Below are 24,345 nucleotides of genomic sequence, written 5' to 3' on the forward strand. Positions count from 1 at the left end.
GGAGATTCACCAATATTTTATATGGACACCAATTTTTAGGAAATCAGTGGGTTAAGCCTCTGCCTTTGGCTCAGGTCATGATCTCAGGGTCCTGGGATGGAGCCCCGCATCAGGTTCTCTGCTCAGCAGGGAGCCTGCTTCCCCATCTCTCTCTGCTTGCCTCTCTGCCTACTTGTGATCTCTGTCTATTTTAAAGAGCATGAGAGAGCAGTGTTGGGGGGTGGCCAGGGGAGAGGGAAAGGGAGAGAGAATCTCAAGCAGACTCCCTGCTGAGCAAGGAGCCAGACATGGGGCTAGTGTCCATGACCCTGAGATTATGACCTGAGCCCAAATCAAGAGTTGGACCCTTAACCAACTGAGCCACCCTGGCACTCTGATAATATTCTTCTTAGTAGTCAGGATTATCTCTGGCAAAAAAATTCTCTTTTCCAGGCTGGCATATGTGATATTATAAGAACAGGTTTTAAAATTTTTAAATTAATAAGAAAATAAGAAGTAAGGCAATATCTTTCATATAAAGAATAACATATAGAAAAAATAAATTGTAAGTTAAAAGAAAAAATTTAGATTTACTTCTATAGACACAAAGACCTAAAAGAGCAAAACTAATTTAGTATTTTTAGCGTAAGGAGAATACAACTCGTGTAATAAGTGGGCTCATGGGTTATTTTCTTGCTATCCTTAAGATATTCATGTTCTTTACCCCACAGTAAAGGGTGAATAGGAATCATTTCCATAATTTAGTGTAATGTTTGAATTACAAAGAGCGATTCAATTTTTTGTTAAGATCATTCTGTAGGCACTTACAGTCTTTTTTGATCAGAGTCTTTACTTAAGGATTAAAATCCTTCTAGTGATGATGAAGTGGTCCCATGATTTAAATTATGTAAATTATTATATGCACATCTTCACGCAACCCAGCAATGTCTCATACATACATATGTTCACATATATTATACGTATGTAGTAGACCAAAAATTAGAATTGCAGGGGCGCCTGGGTGGCTCAGTGGGTTAAGCCTCTGCCTTTGGCTCAGGTCATGATCTCAGGGTCCTGGGATGGAGCCCCGCATCAGGTTCTCTGCTCAGCAGGGAGCCTGCTTCCCCATCTCTCTCTGCTTGCCTCTCTGCCTACTTGTGATCTCTGTCTATCAAAAAAAAAAAATCTTTAAAAAAAAATTAGAATTGCATTAATTCAACAGTGATTGATAAAGTTTGAACATTTGCTAAGAATATTGTGTTCGCTGCAACTTCTTTTGTATTTTCTTAATAATATAAAAAATTTAAATTAAAAAAAAAAACAACAACAAACAACTGGGATACCTGTGTGGCTCAGTCAGTTGAGCATCGGGCTCTTGATTTTAGCTCAGGCCATGATCTCAGGGTCCTGGGATCCAGCAGCAGCTCCGCATCAGGCTCCACTCTGCAGGGAGTCTGCTTCTCTCCCTCTCCCTCCCTCTGTCCCTTCCACTGCTCCTGCATAAGTGCTCTCTCTCTTTTTCTAAATAATAAAGGAATAAATACATTTAAAAATAATAATAAAAAAAAATAAAAAATAAAGCAATAGGAGAAAACAGGAGAACACTTATTATGGTCTTAAGTAAGGAAGGCCCTTCCAAGTAGCACAAAAATATACGAGTCATAAAGAGCACCTGTAACTTGAACTACATATGAAAGCAAGTTTGATGCTAAGAGAAAAATAAAGTAAAAAGACAAATAGCAAAATTAGAGAAATATTTGCAACACAGTATAGTGCTGTTGAATGTTCCTTTATCCAAAGTTTTTCACGGTGATACAAATTTGTAAATGTATTTGACAGTATTTCATTGACTTGTCAAAAACATCAATGCACAATGGAGGTGTCAGGAATAGTCTGAGTGCTATTTTCATGCTATTGCTTAAAAATCTAAATTCTGCAGTAAGTGTTTCATGTTATGATTCCGCATAATCTCTGAGCTCAAACTGTAGTCTCAAACTGCAGGGACAAGAAGCAGCAGGTGGAAGTTATTTATTTAAACAACTTTATATTTAAATGCCAAATTAGTCTTTGAATAATTCTAACTTTTCTGTGTTTTCCAATGGAGAAAGTGAAATCATTCCCCTCCACTACTCCACCCCACTCCCCTGACAGTTTGGGATACTGACCTGTTCTTTCCCTACATGTTAAACCAAGAGATTTCTAAGATTCCTTCCAGCTCTGAAATTCTCTGGTTCTCTGAATATCCCCATTATTATCATGACATCTCATTCTGCTGAAAGAAGGTTAAATCAGTAGTCTCTTATCTTACATCTATCTTTGTGAGAAAGAGTAAAGAAAACCGAATTCAGTTTCTTCATGATTAATGCATTTGTCAAATTCTTTCCAAGTAGCAAATTAATTTATTGTGTTTTTTCATGAATGCAAATTAAAGCTGTTCAAACTATTGTAAAACTTAGCAGTCCTTTTTCATAAATTAAAGCTAACTGATTTAATGTTAATGAGAGGAACTATATTCAAATACAAATTTTAATAACCTGGGTAGAAAGAAAACCTTAGACTTCATAAGCCTTTCCTTACATAAAATTCATGTAACTCGAACAGAAAGTCATTAAAAAGTAATTTTCTATATTGAAGCCTGTATTAATTACCTTGTATGAAACTCTGAAAAGTTCCTTAATAAATGTCTGGCCCTACGTGTCCCCGAGAAGGAGAATTGTCTATTGATTAGTTAATTATCCCAAACCAAAGTCCCCAAATTCAGTTTCTGATGCTCACTCTCTTACCTTTTTCCTTGTTTGAAATTCTCATCAAACCAGAACTAAATCAGTATTGCTTTGTTGTTGTTTTTCTTTAAATAAGGGAGTACTTTGCTTAGTCTGTTCATATGGATAATAAAAAGGGTACCAGTAGAAATATAATAGAATATTTTGCACTTTGTTGGTTCTTAGGGGTTAATCTAATACTCCGTAAGTGTACGTGCGTGCGTGCGTGTGTGCGTGTGTGTGTGTGTGTGTAAAGCATCCTTATTGGAAGGATCAGACTTTAAGAATGATCTTAGAAATCTGTCCTGTAAGCTTGATTCTTTCATACTTGTAACAATGCCTGAATTTGCTTCAACGGGATTGTAAGAAACAAAAACATTACCAAACTCACTGAATCTTTGTATTCTTCAACATAACCATCCTGAGAACCCCATTTTGTCAATCCTCCCCTGAAGAACAAGAGAGAATCAAAATCAGTATTTTCCTTTGCATTTGTGTTGTAACTGCGATGTGCTCGATTTTCACTCCGTTCAACAAGGAGAAATTTCAACTTCTGTTCTGACTGATAAACTATAGGGACTAATTTAGGCTCACATTTTTGAAAAGGAAAATTTTGTTGATGCTAAACGTGATCACATATATTTCCTACTGGGATTTGGGAACTTTTGTATAATAAAAGTATCTGTTTTTTAATATTAAAGTTTGCAACATTTGCTGACTTCAAAAGGCAGTGCCCGATTAGATTTACTGTTCACTAATTCTAGGGCTAATCATTTAAATTGAGGAAGAGACATCTAAAACATAAGTCTTTGACACTTTCGATCTGATTTTTGTGTTACACCAAAGTCATAAGAATCAATAAAATAATGAGATTAAAGCTGAAATATGTCCAAAATCTTTTTGGCTCCTCATCTAGGAGCCAGAGAAGTAACAAGTCTGAAGGAGTCTGCGCTTTGACTAGGTCCTTTCATCCTGCTTGCAATAGTTGTCCTTGTTGGGTTCACTTTAGGACAAAATGAGCTCATGGAGAAGCACTGTAGGCTTCCTGTGATGAACACATGAAATATTTTCACCCACTTTTTCAGTATATCTTGGCTACCTTACCACCTTCCAAAATGTCAGCAGTGATTAGACTACATTATGGCATAATTAATATGAACTTTTATCTCACAGCTAATTTTGAGTTAATACTAGAACAAAACACATGTCAATATGTTAAAGATGGAGAGTGGAACAGACTGCTTTGGTATATAAAAATATATTTTTTCTCTTTTCAAATGTCAGTCTAATATAAACGTTTGAGAAAGGTTAAGTAATCTGCGTCTTTGTGAGGTTTGTGGTGTAGTTTCCAAGTCCTCTCACAGAATATGGTACAGATCCTTTCATATTAAAGTTCTGCTCATGTTAAGAAGTTAAGCAAGTGTCTCCTCATGGACCGGGCTTCAGGGTATGTGGCTGTGGATGATTAACTATGTCCAATGTACACTCGAATACCAGCACTCCGTATTTTAAAATGATCTTCAGGAGGCATCCTACACCTGTTTCTTTCTTCTGAACCAGCCTTTTTCCACATCAGCTACAGTGAGTCAATAATTTATTTCATCTCACGGTAGTTCTAGAGATATAGGAGATTTCTGATCCTAAGATGCCTGTGCATGTTTAATTGTGCTTCTAAATATAGCTCATGTTCAGGATTACAGTGTATCAACTCTGCATGTTGGATCACAGAGTTCAAGACATGATCTAGACATGCCATCGAGGCCACCGTAACTGTAAACCAATCTGAATGGCTCAGCCCAAAAGTCAGGCTGTTCCACCCAGAATTTAATTGTTGCTTTGAATTAAAATTAAATTTGGGGTATAATTGTTTTAGCTCCTTATTCAGCTGGATCAGTTCTGGCCATATGAGTAGTGTCTGTACAAAGACAGCCATATTTTGTTTCAGGCAGCTCACCCAATATTTTCTTGCAGATAACACTGTTTATAATTCCCTGCAAAGAAGGCTCTGTGGTATGCAGCTAGGCGTAATGCTTGATGGACTTTGGATGTTGAGTCCCTGAGCCTTTAGGATCTGCTACTTTGTGCACTCACTTTCCATCCTTTGCAGATTATCCTAGTTTTCCACAAATAGTGGGTAGTTCTTTGGCATTGTAGCTTATTGTCTCAAGGTCAGTACTTTCTGCTCTACCTTCTCTTTTCTTGATTAGTACTTGACCAAAGAAATAAAAACAGCTCATTGGCCATTTTCACCTGTGGAAAGTGAAACGGGAATGAAATGTAATTCATTAAAATCTGCAGCTATTCATAGGGCATGTGCATTTGTTCTGATTATTGCAATCCTTGTTTGTCCAAATGTGTTTAAAACATAGTCTTTCACACACAAAAAAAATAATAAAAATTGTAAAAGCAAGGGAGACTAAATGTACTTAATTATAAATAAGTCATTTATAGTTGCCTTTCAGTATCTCCTTTACATCGTTCAAGGGCAAGTCTTAAGTACTTTTGTAAATACAATTTTTAATCTACATTCTCCAGCTCTAATAAGTGAGGGTTTTTGAAGAATTAAAAAAAAAAAAAAGTAAGGATTTGGAGTAAGGAATATAAAACAAAATCTGATATATATATACTTTCGTGTGTGTGTGTGTGTGTGTGTGTGTGTGCAAACCTTTTTAAAATTTTTATTGTTGCAGTGTAGTTGGCATACAATATTATACCAGTTTCAGGTGTACAACATAGTGATCTGACAATTCTGTATATTACTCAGTGCTTGCCACAATAGGTATGGTTACTCTCTGTCATGATACATTATTACAGTGTTATATACTATATTTTCTATGCTATCTTTTTCATATTTATTTTATAACTGGAAGATCATACCTCTTAATCCCCTTCATCTATTTTACCCTTCCCTCCACTTCCCTTCCCGTCTAGCAACCACCAATTTGTTCTCCATCTTTATGAGTCCATTTCTGGTATTTGTTTGTTTGTTTGTTTTGTTTTGTTTTTTAGTTTCCATGTGTAAGTGAAATCATATGGTATTTGTCTTTCTCTGAGTTATTTCAACTTTATGTATCACCACTGTGTGGTCACAATTGGCAAGATCTCATTCTTTTTTTATGGCTGAGTAATATTCCATTATATTCCAATAGTCCAGTATATCATTTCATATTATCTTTATCCATTCATTTATCAATGGATACTTACATTGTTTCCATATCTTAGGTATTGTAAATGACATTGCAATAAACGGAGGGGTGCTTTTATCTTTGGGGGTTAGTGTTTTCTTTTCCTTTGGACACATATATCAGAATTGGGATTGCCGGATCATATGGTATTTCTATTTTAATTTTTTGAGGTATCTTCATACTGTTTTCCATAGTAGCTGCACTAATTTACATTCCTACCAACAGGGCACGAGGGTTCCCTTTGCTCCACATCCTTGCCAACATTTGTTGTTTCTTGTCTTTTTGATGCTAGCATTCTGACTGGTATCAGGTGATACCAGTGGTTTTTGGCTTGCATTTCCCTGATGATTTTTGTGGTTTTTGGCTTGCATTTCCCTGATGATGAGTGATGTCGAGTGTCTTCTCATATGTCTGTTGGCTTTCTGTATGTGTTCTTTGGAAAAATGTCTATTCCTATCCTTTGCCCATTTTTTAATCAGATTAGGTTTTTGCTGTTGTTGGTTTTGGTGTTGAATTGTGTAGGTTCTTTATGTATTTTGGATATTAGTCCTGTATCAGATATATCATTTGCAAACATCTCCCGTTTAGTGAGTTACCTTTTTGTTTTGTTGATGGTTTCCTTTGTTGTGCAAAACCTTTTCATTTTGGTGTAGTCCCAATGGTGGATTTTTATTTTTGTTCCCCTTTTGTTCCCCTTGCCTGAGGAGACATAGCCATAGATATCTTACTAAGACCAATTTAAGGCTTCAGGTCTCAATGTTTAGATCTTTAATACACTTTGAGTTTATTTCTGTGTGTGGTATAAGTGGTCCACTTTCATTTTTTGCATGTAGCTGTCAAGTATTCCCAACACTATTTATTAAAGAGACTGTCTCTTCCCATTGTATATTCTCCTGCCCTTTGTCATAGATTAATTGACCATAAACGCATGGGTTTATTTCTGGGCTCTCTATCCTGTTTCATTGATCTGTGCATCTTGAAACATAAATACTTTTTAAAACCAGATAGTACCATACTTCTGCTATACTCCTATACTTTCTTAGATTTAATTCCTCTAAAATGCAAGTTTCTTTTCCTTATTAAAACAAAACAAAACAAAACAAAACAAAAAAACTTTTCCTCTAATTATGAGAACTCATCAACCATCGGGCTGAAAGTCAGCAGCAGCTGGATGGTGAACTGGCCCCTTGCCCAGACCTCAGAGTAAGACTAATTTGAAAACCCTTTACAGAATGCAGCTCAGAGCCTGCTGCTCAGAAGATCCTGTTCTAATCAACCATTGATCATAAGAGATTTCCTTTATTGACCTGAAAGCAAGTTTTTTCATCTCCCTGCCAGCTAAGGCACTTACTGAAAATAGGTAGATAGAATCCAAAGTGAATACGCCTAATGAAGAAGGCAAAGTCTTCCATCTCTCCCACAAATGACATTCTGATTCTCTCTCCAGTGGGCCCTTTATAATTACACGTACAAATACGAATTTCTGTCTCCATCCATCTCTTAGCCCATTTCATTGCCACGCTATGAAGAAGCTATGATTAGCAAGATATCCCTTCTCCAAATATATTTGGATATTTAAAAAACTATAGTCAGAGATTGTAGAACAATGTATTGGAGTTCTTTTTGTGTCTACAGATACCTTGGAATGAATGCAGGACCATGTTTATCCCCCTGGATATAACATCAGAAAGTTCCAGATCATTCTGAAATCTGCTCCCTCTATGATTTACCTGCCTGTAGAGTTTGAAAGGTTCCCACTAGTGCTGACTCTTCGTAACACTTCTCAATTTACAGTAGCTCAGGGGACACTTTGATTGTTTCCAAAGGCAAAGTGGGGCAAAATGACACTTTTTTCACTCAGAAGGGTCAGTCTTTATGGGACAAGCTCAGTCAGAATCTCAAAATTGCTTCAGAGAATGAAGGTTTCTTTTATAATATTTTCTGTCAGATTAAAGGAGGTCATTTAAACAAACTACTTCCCCAAAGTCCCTGTTTTGAATTACTGGAGAGAAATGTGTACTATCTGGGGTCTTGGATCACTTAGCAAACATCAGAGGCATGGTTTGGAGTCTTTTTTTGGGAAATGCACTGTCCAACTATACTGCCTGTTTCTTCAGCAAAGGAGATTTATCAAGGATCAATTTGGTTACAGACACATCTGTTTTTGCTAAAATGCCTTTGGCCATTAAGTTATCTGTAATAACTTTTGGTAAGGTCTAAGCAATTTATAATAATATTAATGGAAAAATCATGATTCTGTATGGCATTTTTCCCTTCCATTTTATCTAAATGGCTAGCAGTGAGGATTTGCATAATTTTATCTTGCTTTTTTTTTCCCTCCCAGTTTTGCTATGATCTGAGAGTTTTAAACAGAAGGCACAAATTGACAGCTGTGAATTTAGGGAAGCAGAAACATCACCTTGGACAATACTAAACTTCATTATTTTTTAAGTTGATGGCTTGTCTTTTTTTTTTTTTTTTTTTTTTTGATGGCTTGTCTTCTAATAGTCAGTGTGGTCCATAGGCACTGTGTGGTATTTAAGCTTGAGGCTGTCTACTGTACTCTCATATATTCTTCTATAAATGCTGTGGAAAGCAGTGACTCACAGCATACCAACACTGTTTAACCTTGACTAAAAATTATAATCTAGTTCCTTATAAATAGATATCAGAGCTCAAAAAATTATTTGTGTTTTTTGTGTTGGCTCTAACTTTGCACAGATCTCCAGAGAGAGATCAGAACTTGAAAGGTGAACTGATTTTACCCTTTTGGGAAGTGGTTCATTCAGGAACTGAAAGAAGCTTATGATGGGGCTTCCCGAGTTGATTTAAAACTCTCAGTCTCTCCAAAGACATTTCGGGAGAGCTGAATTGCTAATGCTTCACTGCCAAGCAAGTGGGGCAGCTGTTTCAATTTTTCATCAATATTGTACACACAGCCACAGATATTAAAACCTGTTTATAGACCATGTTGACCAAGATACTGGGCCAGATGCTCACTGGTGTAGCTCCACTGTCTGGACATAAGCATGTTCAGGCCTTCAGGGGAGCACAGTGAGACCATGCAGGAGACTCTCCCCTGGATCCCCTTTTGGACAAGGGACTGTTTATAGGTCCACTGCTGCTCTGGTGGTCCCTCCCTGCCCTGCATTATTCCCACGCTCCACTCACTGTCTTCTTTGCAGCGAAGCACAGGGAGAGAGAAAAGAAGGAGGCGAGCCTCTGTTTCCGAATACCTTCAAGATAAAATAACACCAAGACCTCGAATCAGAATTCGCTTCTTTAGCAGCATACAGAACGACGATATTGCATTTACTCCTCATTCAAGTGGTGGTTGTTGACTACCTATTTCAGACTAAGCATTGGGATATAAAGGTGAATAAAAACATAGCTCTTACATTTTAAGTGCTCCCAATCTTGGGGGTAGGCAGAGTTAAAAATGCAAAATTCTATTATAACACGAAGAGTTAGAAAATTAATTTAAAAAATAATCTATTCAGTTGTCCAGAGATTGCTAGACATAATGCTAGTCCCAGTTTGGTCTTTGACACCGTGCCTCCTCCTTATCTCTCTGATAGGAAACGTAGAACCAGGTCTTGGTGGGTGTTCTTGGCGTCACGGAAACCACATCTGGAAGTACAGACCATACCTACTGTTACGGGTGTGGTTCTCACTCTGGTAGAAGTATGTCCAGGCCTTCACAAGTCCATAGGCAGCAGGAACAAATGCTCATCTCCAGCAAGGAAGTCCTTGTCCCCGGACTCTGCAGTCATGCTCATGGCAGCCCGCTCTGCCGCCCTCGAGAGCCTGTACAAGCGAGGGGGCCTGCGGCGGGGTCTGGGTCCTGGCTGCAGGCCTGCTGAAGAAAGGCAGCTGCAGCCATAAATCTAGAGAGCCAGAGTGACCTTAGGAACCACCGACTCCAACTTCCTTCCAAGAGAAACCTCTCAAGGGACATTCCGAATTTCAGATCAAGAAAAGCTTGGAAGCCACGCACTCAGCTGGCTTAGAGTTGTCATGGAATTTTGTGGCTATTTGTTACAAACAAAAACGGGTCCCACAGGTTAGAACTAGCCCCTGACTAGTCTTCTTGGAGTCTTGGCCAGTCTCAGTTCTGCCTTCCTCCTGCCTCTCCGGGTGGTCTGTCTTCCCGTGGACTCCCCACCACCATGGCCAGTCGTCTCCTCTCGGGCTGACCTCCTTCTACCCTCTTCTTCCCACCAAGGGCAGCCTCCTCCGCCTGGTGGCAGAGACTGCCGGCTTCCCACCCAAGATCCGACCCTCCATCCTTTAGCGGAGAGATGTTCCCGCAGAGGAGGACTTGCTAATGGCATTGAGGCAGTACCATGAGCTTCTCTACCTTCTCGTCTCCCACCTGCCTCCTAGATGTCAATGGCCCAGGCACTCGTGGAAGCCCCAGCTGAAGATGGCAGAATGGCCGTCAGCCCGGGTCCCGGAGTTACTGCACAGGCCAGGGGCTGCACTCACTCCCTCATCCTCCCCCCCCCCCCTCCACGCATGTCCCGACACCAATCAGGATACTCATCTGGGACTTTTACAAAGTGAGGAAATGAACTAAGATGTGGAGCCACTGAGATGTCAGCCTTTAACTATTACAACACCTAGCATTACTTGCCTATACTTACAAAGCCTTCAGATTCCATCCATGCAGAACACCCTGGTTATCTCTGGGCTAGACTTTATTTCTGAGCTTCCCACTGGCCTATCTAGCCAGACACCCCCTCTGAGATGTCTCACAGATCGCTGAACTCAGTACGTCCAGAACAGAACAAATGATCCGCCATGGTGATTCTGTCCCTCCTTCACATGCCAGTGAGTAACATTTGTATGCACTTGGCTGTTCAAGCCAGCAAGCTGGGAGTTGGTCTAGATCACTCCCTATTTTTCATCTCCCATATTAATCTCTCCTAAAACATCTGTGCTGTTCATCATTTTTTTTCTCTCTCTTTATTGCTGTTTTCTTATCTGGTTATAGTTCTCGTAGCCTTACCCCCAACTCCCATCCGTCTCAGCTACCACTAGGAGTGTCTCTTTGAAATCAACATATGGTGATGCCTTTCCACTCCTTAAAATCATCCCGTGGCTCTTTCCGGCTTGCGGACGGAACACCTGTTCCCACGTTGGGCAGCTGGGGCTGTCTCCTGGACTCCTTTCTGCTTCCCCTCACTCTCCTGCTCGCACCTGTGCTCCACCCAGAGCAAACGTCCAAAAGTTTCAAATGCCCTTGCCCTTCGTGCTGGGGAAGCGTTAGTTCCCGGTAGCCCGAATGCACCCCAGTGCTCAGGCCAGGCCTTTTCTCCCGCGTAATCCTTTCTCATCTTTCACACCTCAGCTCAGAAACCATCTCGCCTGGGAATCTTTGACCTCCACACCCACCCCAGAGGTCTCCCCTCTGCATTTTTTTCCCTCATGCTTTGGGCCTACTTCATAGCATTTATCTCTGTGTGATTATTAGCAAATCTAGGAGTGCTTGTCTTGTTGCCCTAGCTTCACGCCGTTTGATAATGACTCTTTGACAACAGCCCACCTCAACCATGCTAGTTACATATATGCCCTCAACACAGGTTTGTCAGTTGAAGCGACACTGTCGTCTGCTCCTATTTGCATAAGTGGATAAAATGATACACATCCAGTGCTGAGGGCAATGACTGCATTAGTAAGCATTCAGTCAATGGTAACAGAATAGGGATTTTTAAAAAAGTATATTATTGCTATTATTTTTATAACCATCAACATTAATTAATGCCTTTGACCTTCACTGATTTTACACCTCTACCAGTTTTTGAATTTTGGGTTCCACAGCCCCCCCGCCTTTGGCTTAATATCATATGTTACTCATTTGTACTAAAGTAGCAATTTTCTTCTAATGGTATGAAGTGAGCAGAGTTCAAGTCAAAGGGTCTGGAGGCCTGAGTTCAGGTGCCACCTCCAGCGCCAGCTGTGTGGCCCTGAACTGGGCATTTCATCACTCTGTGCCTCATTTGGCCATCAGTGAAGAGGGCATACAATGAGCTCCCTGACCCACTTAAGCCAAAGATTATCAATGGGAAAGCATTTTTTTTAACCCTAGAAAGTGGATAAAGGTTAATTATTGGTAGTATTTCCAATAATAGAGCAATATTAATATAAACAATGCTTTCTCTGTTGCATGTTGCCTTTCCTCTATTTTGCCACTACCACTTTCAATTATTTTCATATTCTATAATGAATAGCAATATACATAAGTCTTCTGTATCACTATGAGCAAATTCTCAATTTGGTTATCCAAGGCATCAAAATAATTTTGATTTGAGGATTGAACACAGTACCACCTCACTGACAATGTTGCTCTAAATTGATGCCATCCACAAGTCTTTGAGTCCCCCTTTCTATCTAACTGTGTTCCTTATTTGGCATTCCAGACAGTAGGCACACTAGCTGTTGGGTGAATGAATGAATGCTATTAAAGGATAGAAGCAAAGTCTTGAGTGCTCTGTGTTTTGTCAACTGCTCCCTACTTGACTTCAGACTTCTCACTTAGTGATGATGGTCATGGTGATGATGGTGGTGATGGTGATGGTGATGGTGATGATGGTGGTGGTGATGATGGAGGTGATGGTAGTGATGGTGATGATGATGGCGGTGATGATAATGATGATGGTGATGATGACATTTTTGAGCTCTTAGGTACCAGGTACTTTTCCTAAGCACTTCACATTTAATCTTCACAATAACTCTGTCAAAAGAAAACAAAAGCTTGATTCACTATAATGGAAGTTCCATGGGATATCAAATCTTTTATGTCTTGTCTGTCTTATCTATCCATTGCTAAACTCTTAGGGACTCAGTGCAGTGCCTAACATATATAGTAGACACTCAAGAAATAATAGTTAAGTGAAGTGAATTGCCCTTCAAACACTTTCTAGATATTTGAGGACTTTGGAGTTTTCTGGACATTCATAATTTGATTGATTTCTTACTAGTAGTGGTAGTAACTGATTGTTTAATTATTAAAATTATTAATTACCTTTGTATAGGAATTTATAAATATTTTCACACATAATCTCATTTAATTTAAAGCAACCAATGACATTTTATTACTAGAAATGCTGAAATACAATGTCTCTACCTAATGGAAAATAAAATATTACCAAAATAAAATAAAATATCTACCTAATGGAAAATAAAATATAATATTACCTATTGGAAAATAAAATGTTACCATAAAATAAAATATTACAGTATTACCATGGTTTGATTTTTCCAATGAATGATCAGAAAGCACTTTGATTAATTTAAAGATGATTAGGGCTTAAAATAAAGAATTATCACATATCAGATTCCTTTAAATGAAGGAAGAAAATACCAGGAAATATTTCCCCAGGTGGCTTAGGATGAGAGAATTCTCAATTGGAAATTTACTTAACAATGTGGAAGGGTAGCTATAAGGCTGATTCTTCTAATGTCCGTGACTCTTAAAAAAAAAAAAAAAATCACTGAATATTTTAAATGAATTAGTAAGATTTTTTACTATGTAATTAAAATTAGAACTGTTAACATCCAAAAGAAACTTTACTTGTTAAGAAAGCATGAGGATTTGCATTAAACCATGGCTTGAGATAGTAATGACCATGATTTACTCAACATATTCCAACCAATCAGAGAACAGTCCATATACAATTTAGGGAGAACTTAGCAATGTTACAGAAGGTGGCATCTGTGGTGCTGGGGTAGGATTATATTTCATAAAACTTGCACGGTGTGTCTTTAAATGAAATTTTAAAATATTATGATGTGTTAAAGGCCAAACAAAATTGTATAAGCAGAATACATTTACAATTTGTATTTAAACACTGACATCTCTAGTTGTCATTGGTTTTTAGTAGGTGAAGGGAAACGTTTCTTTAAACTCTCAGACAAATATGACTAGTCCATTTGTCATTCCAGTGTTTTCAGTACTTGAAGCATTTCAATTTTGGTTCAACAATGTAACCTTTGGAGTTCTGCCTAATAATGACTTCAGTTGCACTGGCCTTCCAACAGATAAATTAAAATGGAAATGCATATTTTCTAATTATGCATCCAGCCCTAGTTGCATATTGGCAAGGATGGCCACACTGAATGTTAAATTAAGTCTGCACAATAGCTAGAGTCTAGGTAACATCAAAGTTTCCCAAAGTCACTTTCTTAATCATGTGAAGGATAGCCAGGACTCTGATCAGTAGTATGTAGCTGTATACAATCAGAGGGAAAACATTTAAACATCCCAGCATGGTATTTCCATTTAAATCTGATTACAGTGAAATAAAACTGTAGCCATTAAAGGTTTAGAAGAACTACAAATACAAGCCGTAAAAGAAGACAGATAGTAAATGAGGTAGTAAAACATTTCAGCAGGGCAAACAGTTTACAGCACTCATTCAAGTCGTCCTAAAGCAGACTGTGTAATTCACTGCAGACCCTGCACCATTCCCTGAGCTCCACTTAAACCTGCAATTAACCTTTCACGCCTAATGAAGCTGTTTTCCTGGAAAATTAAAATATATAGTGGTGCCTGCTTTTACACAGACTTGGGAGGGGAGCATTTCAAAATGAATGACTTTTCGGGGGCTTTGTTCAAATGTAAAATGGAAGTGCTATGTTTGTATATAAAGAGGATGTTCTTTCCAAGGCAATTTCACTTGATGTGCAGTATTTTATTACTGTACTTATTAATTGTTCTGCATAATTGTAAAAAAACACACATCAGTAATTTTATGATTACATTGTTACAGCCGGAGTCTACTAATACCATTCCACTTCCATTAGGAAAAACTAGAGTTTTACTAAAGATAACTCAATCCCTGATGTTTCTCCTTGGTGGCTTTCATTGCAAATTTAGCGGTTTAAAAAGATATATTTATTTACCATGTAAATATGTAGCTGTTAGTCATTTCTATTGTTTTTGTTTTGTTTTGTTTTGTTTTTTAAGGGCATGTCTGCAGGTGTTTATTGAGAAACAAAGTTCTTAATTTTAGGAAGAAATGGTTGGAATTTTTTTTTCCCTTAAGAATCTGGGTAAAGGTCTGATTCTGGTATATCTTCTACTTACTTCCTAAATATCCATGGTAGCTCTTGGCATTCACACCAGTAACTGTTAAATAGTGCCCCTGTTCTGAAGGAAGTCTGCATGGTCCCAAAGGAGTCTGCTTTCTTCCCAGCTCACCAAGCCCCAAGTGACTGAGAACAGCCACCAGTGACATGCCACCTCTGTAAGAGCATGTTTGACACACCATGAGGCTTTGGCAGGTGGAGTACGAAACAGAAGATGGTACCTTCTTTCTTATGAGGTTTATAATTCATATTTAAATAACCTAAATGTCATCGTGTCTGGTATTTAAAAACTAGAAGTGCAAAAAGGTAAAGCTTATAATAAATATTTAAACCCCAGCATTTTTATTGACTCTCCCGGCATATTTTGATGTAAATTCTGCAGCCCGCCGCGTCTGTGCATCATCTTGACACGGTAAATGAAATTCCTTTGGACCACCAGTCTAAAATAATGAATTGTTCCCCCGGTTAATTGTATTGCTTTGATAACAAGGAACTATGCTAGGCCCAGAGAACACAATAAGTGGATTTCATCAGATGATTTGTGTGACGTTTTGAAAAATGATCTTCTGGAGTGACCTGATTTTAATGGAACTCAAACCCTGGGCAGCACGCACCGCTGCATGGCGTCCTGTTGGCCAGAAGCGCTTCCACTAGGGGCACCAGGAGTGGGGGGTCGGCACCTGGAAACCTCTCCCTGGGCACAGATTTCCCAGGGAACTCTAAACAAGGAGAAAGGGTTTGCCTCAAAGAGCAATGTGGATGAATTATTTTTAAGTTGTTTTTATTTATTGATGCATTGAAAAAAAAAAACAACAACCTAGGAAAGATCTCAAGCTACCTTTATCTCTTCATCACCCTTCTGAAAATAAACCAAGACTAAAGAAATAACAAGCAAGGCTATTTATTCAGAACTTGCTCCAGCAAGGGAATCACCCAACATTCAGTGCTTGCATTTCGACAGACGCTTAAAAATAGGCAAGTGTGTGGGATATAGTGGAAAAAAGAGAGGACTTCAAGCATGCCCTGATTGGAAGCTATTGGCACAGGAAAGCTAGAGTCAGGTTAACTAGACATGGGGCATCCTAGATGATTGGTTAGGGGTCCATATTTGCCCTTCTTGGGTTGGCCCTAAGTTGGAAGCTTGGACAAAAATTAGGGAAGTTGTCAGTTATTAATGAAGTTTGGTAGGTGGGACCCGTTGTTACCGGGTAATCATTTCACCTCCTGGATTGTTACCAGAGATAGCAGGCTGACTTCCCGCAAACCTGCCACGGCAGGCGGGCTTCCTAGTCTGGTTATTGTAGATAGGGGTTGGTTTCCTGAGCAGGTTGCTGCTTTTGTGGGCCAGAGTCATGTTATTGCCTGGTGATTGCCTGTTTATATAGTCAGTCTCCCACCAGCATACACATGTTTCATGCAAGGAGAGGGCAGAAATACTGGTTTTCTTAAAGAGCTACTGACAACTTTTCTTTATACCAACTAAGATTCCCTACAACAGAGTATACTGAAGGGCAAGGATAGAAACTAGTTTGACTTCTCAACCTCTCTCCCTTTTTTAAAGGGACTTCCACACACTAGACACTTCGGGAAGACTGGGACCTGTTTCCTCATGTTTACTCCTCTGTTCAGGCTTCTTGAAGGTTGAATGAGGACCTAGCAATTTCTGGGTTGTTGTGTTAGAGTTCTCCACAGAGTACAATATAAAGAAATGCAAAAATGGTAATAAAAACTTACGCCCAATAATTTGATTCAGAATACATGCAGTTGTTCTGATCATTATGCTGTTCTTAATTAAATTATAAGATTATTTTAAAAGGATAACTCATGAGATGCTACAGCTGTGTAGTCCTGTAAAGGATCCAAGTTTAAATCTAAACAAAAAGTTGGTTTGGCCCTTCCAGAGGATGAGAGCCGGTCATGTGCCCCCTGGAGCCTCCTCTCAGGGTACATGTGGGGGACACTCAACATCACTGTAGGAATTCAAGGTTCCTACATGCACGTGCCATTTATGCAGAATCTGTAAATGTAGTTGATAGTTCTATTTCCATAGGAAAGAACAAAAATTTGCCAAATTAAAAATGAGCATGATTTGCGATTTTATTTGTAAATCAAGGACTGAAATATGGTTTGTGATTTATTATTTTCAATGGAATGTGTTTTCAAACTTACAAATCATTAGCAAACCCAGGATATGAGAGACACGACTTTAATTTGGCTTCAGACTTCCAATAGCCTGGATTGCAAAGGTACAGTGGCAGTTTTAGATTAGCAAGGAATTTCCTGTTTGGGCAACTCAAACTGCTTCTCTCCTGACATTATATCTTCTGTTAGGAAAATCACATTTGCAGCCACATGTAAATGGAAGAGTATTGTGTTTCAGAGCTCGTTTGGACTGGGTCATGCAGTAGTTTAATGAATAACATGATTTCATATTTAGAAGCTGTGATCATTGCAATTACTGTAAGTGGTCCCTGTCTACATTAGAAGAGACATATATTCTTTGTCATATTTGGCTGTCTCTGGAAAAGATGGTGCCAGGAATGAAGTAACAGAAGGTTGTGAATTATGACAGAAGGATGCCAAGAGATCTGTGGAAACTTAAGGTCTGCCTGTACTGAATTTTTTGTTAGCACAACCCTGGCCTGTGAGTCTTTTTAACAACAACAAAACATGTGCTTCAGCTCCCTCCCTTGAAGAAATAACAAAATCATTATTTCCTACAGCAGAAATATCTGTGTGGGCACTTCAGAAGTTCCTACATATTCTTCAGAGGTCAAGAAAGCAATATTTATTTAAACTCTGAACCTTTAAACTCGCGTTATCTCTAAGCAATTCAGAATGTTTATTTAATGTCCTGAAAGAGCAGGGTATTTAACAGCAGCCCTTAAAAGGCAAATATCTAAGATTATCAGCCTAGGCAGTGATTACTGTAACTTTTTAATCCTTTCCCTCCCTAGCTTTGTTAATTTCTTCTTCTCCACAAATACCTTCTCTTCTATTTTCACATGTACATAAAAACTCCTTTTTCCTTCGAAAAATGTATGTCCTCAGATGATGCTCTGTATTTGCATATATCTCATCTGACCTGTTGCTTTCCCTGTGTACCAACTCAACTCTTTGCAGTGCCAAACGGCTTGAACATGGAGGCTTTATGTGTTCTCACTTTGCCTCTCTCCCCATTCCCTGCTTAACTGTCAGACTTCCCTCCTCAGTTAGGTACGGACGTGACTCAAACATCATCCAGATCTTCTTCGAGGAAATCTAATGTCCTTGCATCCAGCCTCAGTGCTGGCCCATTTGGAACTCTCTGCAGACTCCTTGAACGTGGCGTCCCTTGACTTCTGCAGTCGTGCGCTAGACTGGTTGACCCTCCACTTACACTACCTGTTTCCCTCTATTGGCATTTCTTTCTATTCATAGACCTCTGGAGTTCTGTTCTTGCCAGATCACATTCGAGACCTACCTAGAGAATACTACCCACATGGAGTCAATTATGGAGTAAAATAATTATGACCCACATGCAGTCAATTATGGAGTAAAATAACTCAGTGGCATCTTGCATAACTTCAGATCCAAAGTGAGACCTTCTTCTAAGAGCAGCGCATTGAGGAAATGTCTGTAGGGCTCAGGGCTTGGTTCAGGTCAACCCAGGGTCAAGTCTTTAAGACCTAGGAGATGGGAAAATGAACCAAAAGTCCTTTAGTCACCCCTTAAACCAAGCAGGCTGGTCTCTTGGTTTAATATGGTGACTTGGCACATTTTGTTTTTCTCAAGAATTATATGAAACTAACTTAATAGAAACTAAAATGTTTCACGTATAGCTATGACAAACCGGAGTATCTGGCTGGACCATTGATTGTACAAATTTAGGAAAGTCTTTACTATCCATGAACATCGTACCAAATGTTCTTGTCAATTAATAGACAAAATTATGTAACAAAACAATACTCTTTAAATTACCAAAGATAACTAGAGATTCATTTTTGTGCTGATAGTCTGCTGATAATACTCAGAATTTATTCTTATTTTTAAGAAATATCAAGCTGTCTTTCTTCCATGTCTACTTGTCCATAACACAACTCTGTGCCTGGGTGCTTTCTTACTTCTTAAAAGCACTTGAAAAAAAGGAATGAAAAGACAGGCCACAGATTTGGAGAAAATATTTGCAAAACACATATCTGATAAAGGACTAGTATCTAAAATGTTAATTAACTCTTAAAACTCAACAATAAGAAAACAAACTGTTCAATAAAAAAGGGTAAAAGATCTGAGCAGACACCTCACCAAAAAAAAGTGCATCTGACAAATAAGCAAATGAAAAAGATGCTTAACATCTTATGTTATTATGGAATTGCAAATGAAAACAACCATGAGATATAGTTACGTTCCTATCAGAATGCTAAAATCCCACACACCACCACCACCACATGCTGACAGAGACGCTGTCAAATGCTGGTGGGAATGCAAAATAGTATAGCTCCTGTGCAAGATAGGTAGTTTCTTTCAAACCTAAAAGCCAGGCTCACCACATGATCTGATGATCATGCTCCTAGGTATTTGTGAATTGGAAACTTACATCTACATTAAAACTTGCACATAGGTATTTACACTTGCCTTATTTATAATTCCCCAAAATTGGATGCAGTCAAAATATCCTTCAATAAGGGGACGGACAAACAAACTGTGGAATGGAATACAAATTCCATTGTATGGAATATTATCCCAAAAAGAAATGAGCCATTGAACCAAAAAAGATATGATGGACCCTAAAGGCATATTGTTAAGTGAAATAAGACCATCTAAAAAGGCTGTGCCCAATGATTCCAACCATATGATGTTCTGGACAAGGCAAAACTACAGAGACTTTTAAAAAAAGATCAGTGATTATCAGAGGCTCATGGGAAGGGGAGGGATAAACTGGGAAAGCACAGGGGATTTTTAAGGCAGTGAGTCTACTCTGTGTGATACTCTAATGTTGAATATATGATATTATGCATTTTTCCAAACCCTTAGAATGTACAATACAAAGAGTGAACCCAAAGAGTAAACTATGGACTTTGGTTAATAATCATGTATCAGTACTAGCTCAATTTTTCTTTAAACCTAAAACTGCTCAAAATTTCTAGAAAAAAATATTAATACAATGGCTTTTTATTCTATACACATAAGCATAATAGTAACACTGAAAATTCTGTGTACAGCTAAAACAAACTTGTGTTCAGACGTGGGAACTAAGGTGTGGGGTCCTGTCCACAGCTGGCTGTAATGTCTTTGTCACACACACTGAATTTGACCATCTGAAGTCAGAGTCAATTAACTGTTAGATTCTTGTTCTTCTTCCTGTGTCACATTCATATGTCTCAATTGAGAAACATTTTAAGTAAAGGGCAAGCTACATGCTAACTTCCAATAAACAGTGAAATGTTTGATGACTAAATATAAAACAATAAAAAACAGGGTGCTAAAATACCACTGTCACTCTCCCAGAAATGTCTAACTAAATATTTGAATGATTTTCTCCTCTTCTTACAGGCCTTGCAATTGCCAGTGCCCTAATAGATATTTCACAACAGAAGCCTTCAGATAGTAAAGACAAGACTTCGGGAGTCCGAAATCGAAAACACCACCTCTCAACACGTCAGGGAACTTGTGTCTGAGAAACAGAAGCTGCTTCTGGATATTCTGAAATGTTTCGATTTTGTAAAATGACTTCCATTAAGGCTGGTCTGTGGCCTCAGTTTTTATGGAGGCGAATCTCCGTATGGTCCCAGGGCTCACGTACAGTTCCCTCCGAATGGGCAATGACCCGAGTGACCAGAGAATGTTCGTGACTTTTATGAAAGTAACAGTATTGATGGTCACGGACGATAAAGTCAGTTTTTACGACTCTCTTAGGCTTATCGTAGATAACATTAAATTACGCTGGAAAAAGATGTATATTGTTTCTTAATGCAGATGAAAATATGTAATTCATATAAACCAAACTGTTTATATCCCAAGACTTTAAAGAAAGACATTTTATAATGCCTGGATGATGAGAATTGTACAGTTTTTGCCTCATAAGCAAACTTAAATCACTTGTATATGAACAGGAAATGAGCAAATTGCAATGGCTTTAAATGCTGTTTTATCTCACTGTAAATGTAAAAGCAAGATTTTGGTTTAGTAGGGTATAGGTAGTATATTTAAATATTCCACATGACCATATCATGTCTACACTCGGTTTGAGAATGTGACTATTTTCCATCTAACAGGAACGCAGACCACAACTGGTCACATTTGGATGGACGGCGTGTGCAACTTCACAGGAGGTTTATTAGAATTCTGAGTGAAAAGGACATTCCTGTCATCCACGCCAACTGCCTAACTCATTATCAGAGCTGATAGAGCATGGAAAAACCTGTCCAGCAATCAATGTTTCCCCTCCTTCCAAAAACCCTCCGATACCGAAACTGGAGAGAGCTGAAATGGTTATTTTACTGTGTGCAAGCCTCAGCTCTACTGTGCTGATTTTTTTAATTGGTTAGGAATCATTGGATCAGACCATCTGCATTTTGTAAGAACGGACCATCTTCTGTTGGCCTTCCTCTCCTAGCTGCTCGATTTTTATCTATGCTTTGCAGATATTATGAAAAGTATTTTAGAGGTGACACCTCCCAAGTTTTAATGTGATTCAGGTCCCTTCCCACCATCAAGTCGATGTCTACAGTATCCTTATTTCTAACGTGGACGCGTTAATGTCACGAGAGGAAGTTTCCAGTTTAGAAAATGAGTTCATCACGGCCCACATTGACCATATTCTTAACGATTCACAAATCTGCATCATGGCAGAAAGGAAAAATGATTTCAAAGCGCTTTCACTCTGGGACATAGAATCCTTGGTGTCCTCATTTGGACACCAGTTCGCTAGAACTCAGTAGCATCACAGATCTCCTTTGAAATGTTTTCTCCACCTCAGGGGGACAACAGGATATGTGTAGAAAGCAGTGACAGAGATATCCAAAGCTGCCTCATACAACACAGCTTCGTTCACTATGAAAGTCATTTCAATATAATTGAGGTTTAGTACTATCTATGTACTTTTCACGTTCTTTGGATTTCTGGAAGGTAAACCACTTTACTGTTTACAGCTGATGGATGCATAGTTCCTTGCATGCTGTGATCGTGCAGTAGCAGAATATGACCCTATTGTGATACTCAATGTTTATTTCATGATGCCATTTATCCATAGCTTCATCCGATGAGGACTGAATGTAATATAGAAGAGGAATGACCATACAATAGGTAGTTGCATCGTATATACGATTGCTAGGTTGCATCGAGCCATGACTATCATTGTTTTGATAATTAGGCACTTGCTAATTATAGTATATATCCTTTATGTTGGCATGATAATTTTGCTATTTTCTATGCATTAAAAATAAGACTAATTCTTAGAATAATTCATCTATAGCCTGTGGGTTTTTTGGGAGAGGGGGCGGGAGTGGGACTGGTTGTTTTTGCCTCCCTGTGATGTTTTCTCTCTCAAAAAAAAAAAAAAAAGAAGTAAGCAAAGTTTGTAAATGTCTCCTAAAAACAATCAAGTAATTTTATTAGCTTCTTTTTGGACCCTTTAAATGTTGATTTTTTCTCCTGGAGAAATAAATTGACAAAACTGGTGACTACAAAAATATAATCATTTAAAAATAAAACGATTGCCCGATTTGTTTTGATTCTCGAATGACTATCATGAGGGAGGCTTATATAACAAAAACACAAAAGCAGAGAGAGTTGTAGGTAAGATCTATTTCAGCCGTCCTTTTGGAGAGGCCAAGTAAACAGTATTACTATGAAAAAATTGCCAAGCTTCATCCATCTCGAATCCCACTAGGTTCCTAACGCTTGAAAATTTGAATTTTAGAGAACAACAGGACATCATGCAATGTGAAGTTAAAGTCATACTGTATCTTTCCGGGCCAAATATTGCTAACTCCGTGACTAATTATGCAACATCTTCTCAAATTATCAAAGCTTTTTACTGGCAGTAAAATTCTTCACCCTCAGGTGAAATGGATTGAAAAGACCTTAGGGATTCTCACTTTGAATCTGTGTCACGTTCTTTTTGTCCCCATACCCCAAACACTTTAAATTTAGATGCCCCCCCCTTTTTTTTAACTTTTTAAATTCAATCCACACATATACATACAGATCCTCTTCCAAAAGTATACAGTGAAATGACTGATTGTCTTGAAAACTTTATCTTTGTGGAATTCTGTACCTTTCAGTTTAGGATAACTTTGAAACGTCCTTTAGATTTTAGGATTTCTTATTCTTCCAAGTATTAAAAATTTTTGTTAAATAGAATGGAGTTTTAAAAATTTACCTGGGCACAGGGGTGGGGAGTAGGGGGCAGGTGGTGCCTGGATGGCTCAATCGGTTAAGTGTCAGACTCTTGGTTTCAGCTCAGGTTATGATCTCAGGGTCATGAGCTCCCTCTCCCTCAACCCCTCCCGTTCGTACTCCCTCTAAAATAAATAAATAAAATTAAAAATCTGCCTGGGGACAATATTTGGCCAACTAGAGAATCTTGTTGAGGAGATGGACATCCTCAGAGGTCAACTTAATACATTTTAAGGAGACTGGGATTTTCATAATCACTTTTGAGTGGAAATTTATTTCAGTGACACACGTCGAAGGAAAGAGTATGCCACATACTACTGTGTTCAAATAGGACACATTTCAACATGGAATAAATACTTGCAGTACCCCCAAAGAACACATTTTTGGGGAGTTTTGTCAGACAGTGGTCATTGTATGGCTATGGTCCTGCTGCAGAGTCCCTTAGAGTGTAGACCAGCAGACACGCCTGGGAACAGATGCTGGAACCAGCTTCGAGCTGCGTGGTGCTGGGCACATTTTTGACCTCTAGAAGCATCCAGACTTTGCATCTGTGAATAGAGGTGTGGAGCTGCTGTGAGCTTAGAGGGTAATGAACATAAACCTCCCACAGCAGGTTCTCCATGCAGTATAGCTGGTCTTGACCATCCTGGGGCTACCAGGCCACTCCTTTACTACTACCTGTCATATGAATCCGTCTGTTAATTTTTCATCCATCTTGCACCACAGCTGAAGATCAAGTAGGTTTTTGTAGGTAAAAGTTTCATAACAATCTTCAGTTCCTCTATTTCTAGGACATAGAAATTTCTTTAAAAAACTACTTTGATGGTTGAGTCCTTAGAAGTTTTGACTCTTTCAAAATATATACAGCTTTAGTATTTCTTAAATGACTGTTTGATGACCGTCAGGCAGGAACAGTAATTGTCACTTCCATTCAAGTAAGGCCAGAA

General features: G+C 38.6%; 1 protein-coding gene across 1 annotated transcript in view; it reads left to right on the forward strand.

The window, feature by feature from the left end:
* The window catches only part of ATRNL1 (attractin like 1), an 806,361-nt gene extending 783,797 nt beyond the window's left edge, over positions 1–22,564 (forward strand). Inside the window, exon 29 of the mRNA XM_059398662.1 lies at positions 20,552–22,564. Within this exon, the coding sequence (XP_059254645.1) occupies positions 20,552–20,676 (125 nt within the window). The 3' untranslated portion in view covers positions 20,677–22,564. The remainder of the gene's footprint in view (positions 1–20,551) is intronic.
* The last annotated feature ends 1,781 nt before the right edge of the window (positions 22,565–24,345 follow it).

The sequence above is a fragment of the Mustela nigripes genome, chromosome 4 (genome assembly GCF_022355385.1).
Source record: "Mustela nigripes isolate SB6536 chromosome 4, MUSNIG.SB6536, whole genome shotgun sequence".
NCBI lineage: Eukaryota > Metazoa > Chordata > Mammalia > Carnivora > Mustelidae > Mustela > Mustela nigripes.